The sequence below is a fragment of the Ranitomeya variabilis genome, chromosome 4, assembly GCF_051348905.1.
Source record: "Ranitomeya variabilis isolate aRanVar5 chromosome 4, aRanVar5.hap1, whole genome shotgun sequence".
NCBI classification, from domain to species: domain Eukaryota; kingdom Metazoa; phylum Chordata; class Amphibia; order Anura; family Dendrobatidae; genus Ranitomeya; species Ranitomeya variabilis.
The window spans coordinates 201961315-201973535 of NC_135235.1; the positions used below are offsets into that span (position 1 = coordinate 201961315).

The window sequence follows — 12221 nt, forward strand, 5'->3', positions numbered from 1 at the left end:
TTTTTTATGGTTAGACCAGATCAGACCAACTCAAAGGATTATATAGGATTACAAAAACGTCTGCTTTTTTCCTCCGAAAACAACGCCACTACTGTCCATGGGATGTGTATAGTATTGCAGCTGAATACAATTAAAGTGAATGATGCTGAGCTGCAATACCATCCGTAACCTATGGACTGCTGGGGGCGCTGTTCTTTTTTTTTTTTCTTAAGTTTTTTTTCAGCCATGTCTTCCCATTACAATCGTTCTTGTATCTAAAATTCATCAGTCATGATCCCGGCCTCTTAAGACCCCAACAAATAACATCTGTACAGAACCAACTGTGACCACAGATGATTCAGAGATTTAGCAGCAACTGAAGAGACCTGATTTAGAAAAGGATGTTAATAATAATCAACGTTCACAGAAGGAAAAAAAAAACGAAAATGCCTGAAGGCTTAGGAAAGGAAATCTCCCCTGGTATCATTAATCATGAGATGGGGCTCCCGACACGAGGCTGACTTTACAAAGCCATTGTTGATCTGTCCGCCTGGATTAGGACATCAAATACAGTTCAACCTGTAATCTGCTTGGGAAATTACAATGTTCCTAAGATTCTCTGAGAGAGTGAAAGGCTCAGAGCCAAGAGATTAGAGTTATTTCTGTCTGGCCTTAATAATCTTTTATTTATTAATAGAATCTATACTCATTTTTAGTGACATACGTAACCCATAATAATAATATGTTTTATATTAAAACAGTAGGTCCTTATATACACTGCTAAAAAAAAGTAAAGGGAACACTTACAACAGAATATAACTCCAAGTAAATCAAACTTCTGTGAAATCAAACTGTCCACTAAAGGTACCTTCACACTAAACGATATCGCTAGCGATCCGTGACGTTGCAGGGTCCTGGCTGGCGATATCGTTGTGTTTGACAGGCAGCAGCGATCAGGATCCCGCTGTGAGATCGCTGGTCGTTGCTGAAAGTCCAGAACTTTATTTCGTCGCTGGATCTCCCACTGACATCGCTGGATCGGTATGTGTGACACCGATCCAGCGATGTCTTCACTGGTAACCAGGGTAAACATCGGGTTACTAAGCGCAGGGCTGCGCTTAGTAAACCGATGTTTACCCTGGTTACCATTGTAAAAGTAAAAAAAAAAAACACATACTCACATTCCGGTGCCTGGCGTCCGCTTCCCTGCACTCCTCCTGCATCCTGTGTAAGTGCCGGCCGTAAAGCAGAGCGGTGACGTCACCGCTCTGCTCTGTGGGAGATGCCGGAGATGTTCGGCGCTGACACAGGATGCAGGAGGAGTGCAGGGAAGCGGACGCCGGGCACCAGAATGTGAGTATGTGTTTTTTTTTTTTACGTTTACGCTGGTAACCAGGGTAAACATCGGGTTACTAAGCGCGGCCCTGCGCTTAGTAATCCGATGTTTACCCTGGTTACCAGGGGACTTCGGCATCGTTGGTCGCTGGAGAGCTGTCTGTGTGACAGCTCTCCAGCGACCACACAGCGACCCTGCAGCGATCGGCATCGTTGTCTGTATCGCTGCAGCGTCGCTTTAGTGTGAAGGTACCTTTAGGAAGCAACACTGTTTGACAATCAATTTCACATGCTGTTGTGCAAATGGAATAGACAACAGATGGAAATTATTGGCAATTATCAAGACACACTCAGTAAAGGAGTGGTTCTGCAGGTGGGGACCACAGACCACATCTCAGTACCAATGCTTTCTGGCTGATGATTTGGTCACTTTTGAATATTGGTTGTGCTTTCTCACTCGTGGTAGCATGAGACGGACTCTACAACCCACACAAGTGGCTCAGGTAGTGCAGCTCATCCAGGATGGCACATCAATGTGAGCTGTGGCAAGGTTTGCTGTGTCTGTCAGCGTAGTGTCCAGAGGGCTGGAGGCACTACCAGGAGACAGGCCAGTATGCCAGGAGACGTGGAGGGGGCCGTAGGAGGGCAACAACCCAGCAAGACCGCTACCTCTGCCTTTGTGTAAGGAACAGGAGGAGCACTGCCAGAGCCCAGCAAAATGACTCCAGCAGGCCACAAATTTGCATGTGTCTGCACAAATGGTTAGAAACCAACTCCATGAGGATGGTCTGATGGCCTGACATCCACAGATGGGGGTTATGCTCACAGCCCAACACCATGCAGGATGCTTGGCATTTGCCACAGAACACCAGGATTGGCAAATTCGGCACTGGTGCCCTGTGCTCTTCACAGATGAAAGCAGGTTCACAATGAGCACATGTGACAGATGTGACAGAGTCTGGAGACGCCATGTAGAGTGATCTGCTGCCTGCAACATCCTTCAGCATGACTGATTTGGCAGTGGGTCAGTAATGGTGTGGAGTGGCATTTCTTTGGAGGGCTGCACAGCCCTCCATGTGCTCGCCAGAGGTAGCCTGACTGCCATTAGGTACTGAGATGAGATCCTGAGACCCCTTGTGAGACCATATGCTGGTGCGGTTGGCCCTGGGTTCCTCCTAATGCAGGACAATGCCAGACCTCATGTCGCTGGAGTGTGTCAGCAGTTCCTTCAAGATGAAGGCATTGAAGCTATGGACTGGCCTGCCCATTCCCCAGATCTGAATCCGATTGAGCACATCTGGGACATCATGTCTCATTCCATCCACCATCGTCACGTTGCACCACAGACTGTGCAGGAGTTGGCAGATGCTTTAGTCCAGGTCTGGGAGGAGATCCCTCAGGAGACCATCCGCCGCCTCATCAGAGGCATGTCCAGGTGTTGTAGGGAGGTCATACAGGCACATGGATGCCACACACAATACTGAGCATCTTTTCCTTGTCATGAGGCATTTCCACTGAAGTTGGATGAGCCTGTAATTTGATTTTCCACTTTGATTTTGAGTATCATTCCAAATCTAGACCTCCATGGGATATTAATTTTGATTTACTTTGATAAGTGTTATGTTTTATTGTTATGAACACATTCCATTATGAAAAAAAATTTGCAACTGGAATATTTTATTCAGAGATATCTAGGATGTGGTATTTTAGTGTCCCCTTTATTTTTTTGAGCAGTATATATATAATCATATACTCAGAAGAAATATATATACATAGAAACGCCAGGAGAAAAGTATTGGGAACCACAACTGAATCACTGAATTCAGGTTTATGATTCAGTACTATTACTCCCAGGTTTATAACATCGGCTCTTTGACCCCAGTGTATAACATTCAGCACCCTGCCCCAGGTGTGTAATATGATTCAGTACTATTACTCCCAGGTTTATAACATCGGCTCTTTGACCCCAGTGTATAACATTCAGCACCCTGCCCCAGGTGTGTAATATCCACCTCCTCTCCCTCCTCCATTGGTATACCACATCTGACTCCTCACCCTGGTATAGAACAATCCAGCCCCACGCACCCCGCCAGAATATAACATTTGGCCCCTTGCCCTTCCCCCAAGAATATAAAATTCTTTATCCTGCCAAGGTGTATAACATCCAGCTCCTCTCCCTCTTCCCCTGGTATACCACATATGGCGACTCACCCTGGGATGTAACATCCACTCACCACCCCAGAATATAACATTTGGCCCATCGCCACAGTATATAACACCTGGCCCCTCACCCTCCCCAGCATATAACATCCAGCCCCTCGCACCCCCCCAGAATATAACATTCGGCCCCTCGCCATCCCCCCAAGAATATAACATTCGGCATCCTGCCCCAGGTGTATAACATCTGGCTCCTCTCCCTCTTCCCCGCTATACCACATCCGGCCCCTTGCCATGGTACATAACATCCGGCCCCTCGCCCTCCCCAGTAAATCACATGCAGCCCCTTGCGCCGGTCTGTAACATCTGGCCCCTCACCCTCCCAGTACATAACATCTGGCCCCTCGCCCTGGTATATAACATCCAACCCCTCGCACCCTCCCAGAATATAACATTCAGGCCCTCGTCCAGGTATATAACATTCAACCCCTCGCCCCCTCCCAGAATATAACATTTAGCAATCTACCCCAGTTGTATAACATCCAGTCCCTTGCCTCCCAGATAAATCACATCCAGAGATATAATATCCGGCGCCTCACCATTCTGTCTGTGTGGTGCCCCTGAGGGTTCAGTCGCCACAGAGGTACTGCACCTCAACCAGAGGTGTGGTACCTCACTCTCAGGTAAGGAGGGGGGCACTACCCAGAACCCAAATACTTGCATCCAACACCAGACCTCTCAGGCACAGGGAGGGACTAGGTAGAGGGTGTGGGTGGAGAGAGTAAGGTCGTCATGGAAACCAGAGGGAGTTAGAGAGTCAGAGAGTTGGAGCTGGGAACTCGAGCAGTGAGGAGCTTGTCCCAGTACCAGAAGACAGAGAGAGAGAAGTTGCATTGAGAGAGAGAGGAAGAAGGGGTCCTAGGGGCATGGGCAGTGAGAAGTCCACCTGTGGGGCCCGTATCCATACCGACTACGGTTGGGTGGAGGGACCAGGACATAGTGGGGTAACCGGCCCCCAAGACTAGTGGAGAACTACCAGGCTCAGCTAGCAAGCCGAAGGCTGTGGTAATTGCACATTCCACAGTCAAAACCACACATACTTGCCGAAAAGGTGGCCAGTTAGGATCAAGGGGACCCAGAGGACATCGCCAGACACGATCCGAGGCTGCTGGCTTGGGACACTGTGTGCAGGCATGAGGCAGGAAAGGAGGGAGCCAGCGCAGTGAGAAGGCCAGGAAAGGACATAAGAAGGGGGTTCTGGCAAAGTGCACCCTGAATTACCTGAGAGCTGGCTGGACCACAGACCCGGAAGACACAGCACACCCAGCTGGGTGCCATTAAGAACTGTGAGTAAAAGTGTGGAAACTGCACCCCACTGTGTCCTCTGAATTATTACCGCTCCACCTGCCCTGCACCACAATGCTCACCATCACATTTTACACCATAGCTGCCCTGTGGCCTAGCTCTACCCATGGAGAGATCTACTAACTCTGCTGCATCACCATCTACCTCAGAGAATCTGCACCGCAGCATCGGCTATGCCTGGCCGAACACCATGGGTGGCGCCATGAACAATCCCCTCTCCCTTTAATAACTTTATTTCCATCATTAATCCCCCTTTTGATTGCACACCCAGGGCCATGGACCGGGTCACTGCTGCCATGACCACCCCATTAAGAACCACCTGACCTGATTCCGAGTATCCCGCTGTTAGGGCTAGCGAAACACACCAAATAATTAGGAACATTGAGTAAGGTGCGTTCGCAGTCCGGAGTCCACCATGCAGAGATGGAACCTGCTGCTAAGTAATGATGGACTATATGGTGGTACAATGTGGATACACACGGTTTAACTTCACCCTCTGTGGAGGAAGCGAACCCTGTTGCGTCACAGGGCCACGGTACCGCACCAAGAGCGCAAGCAAGGAGTCCCAGAACTCAATCCCAAGACACAGGATGAGTTCATATAGACCTCTTGCGCTCGACACCGCAACTGGGGTGTCAGAGAGAAAGAAATAATATTAATAAAGATGTGCGAGAGTGCGTGCAGTGCCGCACTGGCGGACGCCACTTAACCACCCAGGCTTGGGTCAGGAAAGCGCTGTGAAAGCGCACAGCGCCGCACTGGTGGTCACAGCAATAGATGCTGTTTTGTGTGTTACGTGCTGATGGCTAAGTCGGGCGCAAGATATCAATCATCCACATTACGCGAGCAGTCATTCGATAGTGATGGGATATTTAAGGACAACTTGCACTCATCAACAAACACATATACAAATGTACACTAGCGCATGGCCTTGTGGTCATGCGAACCATTTATAGCTGCAGCATGTACAGGACCTTCCCAGAAGGACCAATGGGAAGCTGCCACAGAAGTTGAGCACCTTCAGGACCTTCCTGGAGGACCAATGGGATCTGCTGCAGTATCTGAGCATGTGACCCTCAATCTCCAATGGGAGATCTTGCCCTGCGCATGCTCAGAAGGGGAAAAGCAGGACTTAGTCCCAAAAGCGTCTGTTCACAGCTGCCCAGCACTGGCTTCAATGGCAGAAGCTGGAGAAGCAGCAGTAACCCTATGCACAGAGTGAGGCTGAGCAAGACACTGGGACCGACGTCTTCGCTGAGCAGACTCCACTGTGGCTGGAGAAGAATGGGAGACCGCAGCAGAGATGGTTTGAGATTCCCCCTGTGCAGAGGCGGGAACTCGACACCTAACACCCACGGTCCTATAGTGGGCTTTGCAATTTTGGCATCACAAAGGATCTACCGACCCCCTAAAAGTGTTTCCCGTGCGGCTAAAGACTATGACAAGATGCGCCATGTTTATGCAAATGGAAGTGCAGAAGCTGCCCATCGTGGGCTGACTCATTGGAAGGCATGAAGACCATGCCCGCCCCTGCAGATACTTCTGTGCACTTAGAACATGCACATCAGGCAGCGAAATCTGCCTCCTGATCTGGAATGGCAGGAAAAGAGAAAGAAGAAGGATCCACCGACGAAGAAGAGAGCGGGAACAAAATGTGGGTGCAACAGGGAATGACCCGGAAACCAAGATGGCGAGCAGGGGCTACCCGGAGCATGGGGAGAAAGGAGAAGACTTTCCCAGCCAGCAGGATGGAAGCCCGGACCAGCTGCCAGTGTTGGACCCGGAGTTCATTTGAGCAGAGGTGGAGGAGCTGAGCCGCCAGCTCCTACAGACACAAATCACCACGGTGTCCGCATGGAAGGAGGCCCTGTTGAAGAAAGTGAGCAAGAGACAGGTGGCCTCACGACTTTTATCCCTCACCCCAGTGGAGGAGAAGGAGGAGTCCAGCATCGGTGAAACATTTAAAGCAGGCACTGTCATCAACCCTGCCCTGGTAGCCGATGAGGCCCTGCTAAGCCCATTAAATCCCCTGTCAGCACTTCCACCCAGGCAGGTTGGTAGTAACCTGGTCTGGGATCAGACCACTGATGTCGGGGGCTGACTGATGCCTCCACTACAGCCCACATGCACACCCCGGGAGGTGAATGGAGACAAGGTGGTGTTCCGCTGGGAGCACCCGGGGACTGACTTAATGGGATTCCCTGGGGAGGCCCAAATGGAGGGGGACTGTGTGACGGTCATTAGCTGGGAAGAATATTGCCAGCAGCAAGTGCTCAAGTGTGGCACAGGAAGAGAGTCTTCCCAGTCCAGGAGGATGCAGGCCTGAGGACCTAACCTGGAAAAAGAAGCAAAAGTGAGCAACCAGCAGAATGTGATGTTAATGTACTGTAAATAGTTACTTAAACCTGGTTAGGTTTTGTTACAGGACAATATGCTAAATCTTGTTAAAGATAAAAATTTAAGTCATGTTGATTTAAAGAGACACTGTAGTCATGGACAGTGAGCGACTAGAACTTTATTGTATATGGTTAGCACATCTTAAGGTGCTCTTTATCGGTTTTACCACAGCCCTTTAGAGTGTGAGTGCAGCACTCTACCTTTGTACTAGACCACAGAACAAAAACCGTCTGGCGTGCCTAAAAAGTGGTCTAACAAGTTTGCCAGTTATGCCCAGTAGCCACACCCTGGGCCTATGTTGGGGGGTTTGATACGGGTCCTTCCCCCCCTACTGCACTTAGGATTGTGAGATAACTGCCCAGTTCTGGATGTTATAGAAGGTTATTGAACTTGATAGATAATTTAAAAGATTTTATGCAACGTTCAAGTGAAGGTGACTCCCATAAAGGGAAGAAGAGTTCCGGTCCATTACTCTGTTGTGATGCATTACAGAAAAAGTTTGCATGTTTGAACCCTTTATTCTTACTCTGTTCCAGCCCTCAGATGTTCTGTGTTTAATGGGGGGAATGTGGCGACCCTGAGGGTTCAGTCACCACAGAGGTACTGCAGCTTAACCAGAGGTGTGGTACCCGCTCTCAGGTAAGGAGGAGGGCACTACCCAAAACCCAGACACTTGCATCCAACACCAGACCTCTCGGGCACAGGGAAGGACTAGGTAGAGGGTGTGGGTGGGAAGAGTAGGGTCATCATGGAAACAAGAGGGAGGAGGGAGTTAGAGAGTCAGAGAGTTGGAGCAGGAGACTTGAGCAGTGAGGAGCTCGACCCAGTTCCAGAAGACAAAGAGAGAGAAATTGTAGAGAGAGAGAAAAGAAGAAGGGGTCCTAGGGGCATGGGTAGTGAGAAGTCCACGTATCCACGCTGACTACTGTTGGGTGGAGGGACCAGGTTGCAGTGGGGGAACCGACCCCCAAGACTAGTGGAGAACTACCAGGCTCAGCTAGCAAGCCGGAGGCTGTGGTAACTGCACGTGCCACAGCTACAACCACACATACTTGCCAAAAAGGTGGCCAGATAGGATCAAGGGGACCCAGACGATGTCACTCAACAGGATCCAAGGCTGCTGGCTTGGGACACTGTGTGCACAGGTGCGGAGCAGGAGAGGAGGGAGCCAGTGCAGTAAGATGGCCAGGAAAGGACATAAGAAGGGGGTTCTGGCAAAGTAAACCCTGAATTACCTGAGAGATGGCTGGACCACAGACCCGGAGGACACAGCACACCAAGCTGGGTGCATTAAAGAACTGTGAGTAAAAGTTTGGAGACTTCACCCCGCTGTGTCCTCTGAATTATTACCACGCCACCTGCCCTGCACCACAACGCTCACCATCACATTTTACACCATAGCTGTCTTGTGGCCTACCTCTACCCATGGAGAGCTGTACCCACTTTGCTGCATCACTATCTGCCTCAGAAGATCTGCACTGCAGCATCGGCTATCCCTGGTCGAACACCCAGGGTGGCGTCACGAACAATCCCCTCTCCCTTTAATGACTTTATTTCCAGCATTAATCCCCCTTTTGATTGCGTGCCCAGGGCCACGGACCGGGTCACCACTGCCGTGACCACCCTTTTAAGAACCATCCGACCCTGTTCCAAGTACCCCACTGCCCTAGCGGGTGTCACATCTGCCTTTCTCAAAAATTGTAAAAGAATGGGGTGTACTAAAGAGCTATTGTGAAAAAAATAAAACAAACGTATAAAAAAATGAAAATTGTAAGAATGTCTTTTATTCTAGAAACCACAGAGAAATTCCACAAATCTGCTCAAATGTCAAAATAGTAAACAGAGGTAACAAGTTATCATAGTTCAACAATCATTTTTTTTCTTTGCTTCAGTCCCCACCTCTAACAGCCATAATAGGTTGAATTTCCAATTTCACAAATTTCAGTTTTGCATTAAAACTCCAGGAGGGCTAGTAAATGTGTATATTATGTACAGCATATATTATTTAAACATTTCTTTTTACAAACATCCTTCATTTTCAATTAATCCTTCATTTTACTTTTTTTTGTAACACATCAGTTAAAAGGGATTTCCAGGATTAGAAAAATATGGCTGCTTTTTTACAAAAATGTTTAGGGGGTACATGCACAAAGCATGATGACCGGTGGGATGAGTAATTATAGGGATGGTGTGAATACACCCAGTAGTAGCTAAATTGACATTTTTATTCTGTCTGTATCTTCCAAAATTATTCCTAATGTGAGTTGTGATATCAAACTATATGGTCTTATTTGGTTGGTTCTGCTGTTGGGTGGAGAGTAGAAACAACTTTAAGAAACATTGAGAAAACTTTATTGTGTCTTATACTATAAAAGTAAAAATGGCTGATTTCTACTATCAAGGGTTTGGAAAGGAAAAAAAGCCATTTACAAAAATGATACAGAGTTTAGAAAAAGCAACTGCGGTAGTGTTTTCGTAACTGGAAATGCTAAAATTACATGATTTCATTTAATTCCCGATTCCAAGAGATGACCATAGAGAGAAACCACTTCCTTCTTCTCCTCCTTCTTCTTCTTCACTGCTTCCACTATTACCACCGTTTCCGGATCCGGATCCAGATCCACTTCCATCCTCCTCAGAGCATTTGTTGCACCCACATTCAGACGCTTCTTGCACTGTTAAGCTGGTCTTTGAACCACCCGGGCAAGGCAATTCGAAAGTCTTGGCTTGGGTTTTGGTTACGGAGCAACATCGGCAATGAGAAACTGCACTCCAGGTGGCGCTGTATTCTGTTTTCGAATGACAGTATCCACTACAAGATGCTAATATTACCTAAACAAATGAAGGATGAACATTAGATGAAGACTATAAAACAGTCAATAGTAATCAGAGTCAATAAGGTCCATATAAAAGGGTGTATTTCATTAAAGACATCTCCTTTAATAAACCTCCATACTTGTAGCTTTTACATTCACACTGCCTTAAAATGTAAAGTTGAACCTATCTTTGATTCCTATATGCCAATATCAAATATATTGATTGGGTGCTGTCTTGATAAGGTCTCAGTTGAGGCCCGGACTGGCCCACAGGAGAACAGGTGGACCTCTGATTGGCTTTCTAACCATGTCACTTGTTTGCAATAAGACCATCAAATGCTGCATAAAATGTATGTATTTTGTCTTCTGGAATCACGGAAGTGGAGCCTCCACCTGAAGAGTCACAGTGTTCACTTCCTATACATGCCCATTATGGTTTACCTTATGTCCTTAAAGCCTGGAAATGTCATCTCAACTCTGTTCACCATGGATTTACAGTTCCTAGGCATGCACAGTGGAACTCTGTGTTGCATTGGATATTCCTCTGCAGACATGCCGAAGAAGATAACGATGCATACACAAGATGTGAAATAGGGTCACCAATCAATCTAGAATGAGTATGTTAGGAAGTGAAGATAATGACTCTTTGGGGAAGTAGCTCCGCCATCATGACTCCAACTTTCATTATTTACATACAGGACATACAGTGATGAAAAGACTCTTTTCAATTCAGGATATTTCTAGTTAAAAAAGGTTCCTATAACGGTATCATGGTAATTTTTACATGTAGTTTTAACGCTGCTGGTTTGCTCCATTTCAAGTCAAAAGAGATATCTGAAGCAAGATAAAACCATGGCAGACGACAGCGGCAAAAATCGACCCTGTTGTATTGTACAGCGCTAAGAAAGACTATGATGTTAGCAATGGGTTGTATAAGATAATATGGAGTATAAAATCGCCATTTGGGGCGAGAAGATTTAGAATTAAGTTTTCAAGTTCTTATAATATCGTGTTGAATAAAGTGTCCATCACACTACTTACTTCGGCACTGCATTGTCCAGATGACAGAGTTATGTGGGTGGGAACAGCATAGCACTCATCCCTCTTTTTCTCTGTGAATGAAAAATAAAGAATAAGGTGATTTTTAGAAGAGTAATAAGACATCACAACTTATTTGATGATCGTGACTTATGGACAGTCAGAGCTGCGGTCACAAGATGGCAGAGAAGACAGCGACGGGTAAATATTTTACGACACACAAGGAACATATGTAAGTTATATCTATCTGGTATTATAATTTAAAAACATAGAGGTAATCTAAGGTAGTTAATCAAGTAATGTTCTATCCATGTTTTTCATGGATAGAATGCATTCCCATTATAATCTATGGAGCTGTTCACATTTCTGATTTTTAACAGGGTCATGGACAAGGGACTGGCAACAACCATGTAGATAGCCACATCGCGATGGCAATGTGACCAAAAATTGCACTGACATGATCTTTCCCAACAAAGCACACAGCTTATATTAGTTATTATTAGTGTTCCAACCCACAGAATGGATCCCTCTTATAGATGAGTAAATCGATTTGCACAACCGCGATGCAACTGCCAGGATGGGAGCTTTGAGAACCGCTTCCTTCATCCCAGATTCCCCCGCCGCCCCTGCAGATTTGAAGTGGCATGACACACACACATGACGTCTTGCCGGACCAACTAATTAGAAGAGACGCAGAAGCATCTAATCAGGTCTTCTTATGGCGACCATGAAAAACTGACTTGGCCGCTTGACCAGGGTTCTGCAAGTCGATTGTCTCATCCATAGCCGCGTGGCTATTTGAACTCATCCATTAATATGCATATTGAGCGTTCTCTAAAATCAAAATGGTCAAGCTTTTGAAGGATGGCTCGCAAACGTTAGAAGAATCTGGAAAAAAAAATGAATCCCCAAAATTCCCAAAGACATTTGTTTCTGTATACTTACCACATCTCAGCTTGGGACAGCACTGGTTGCTCTGTTGCACCGCTACCAAGCGCTCATCACCTTCACAAGATGGTATGGTTTTGCAAGCACATTCTGTAGAGAAACAGAAATATTTCATCAGAAACATTGACGGCACAGAATTAACCACAATGCCAACCATTGGTTCCAGTGGCGTTACTTAAAGCTCAT

General features: G+C 46.9%; 1 protein-coding gene across 1 annotated transcript in view; it reads right to left on the reverse strand.

The window, feature by feature from the left end:
• Positions 1–8995: 8995 nt before the first annotated feature.
• Positions 8996–12221, reverse strand: part of LOC143770229 (uncharacterized) — a 263961-nt gene continuing 260735 nt past the window's right edge. Inside the window, exons 214-216 of the mRNA XM_077259650.1 lie at positions 12033–12125; positions 11091–11161; positions 8996–10065 (exon numbers count right to left, since the gene is read on the reverse strand). Of these exons, the coding sequence (XP_077115765.1) occupies positions 9742–10065; positions 11091–11161; positions 12033–12125 (488 nt within the window). The 3' untranslated portion in view covers positions 8996–9741. The remainder of the gene's footprint in view (positions 10066–11090; positions 11162–12032; positions 12126–12221) is intronic.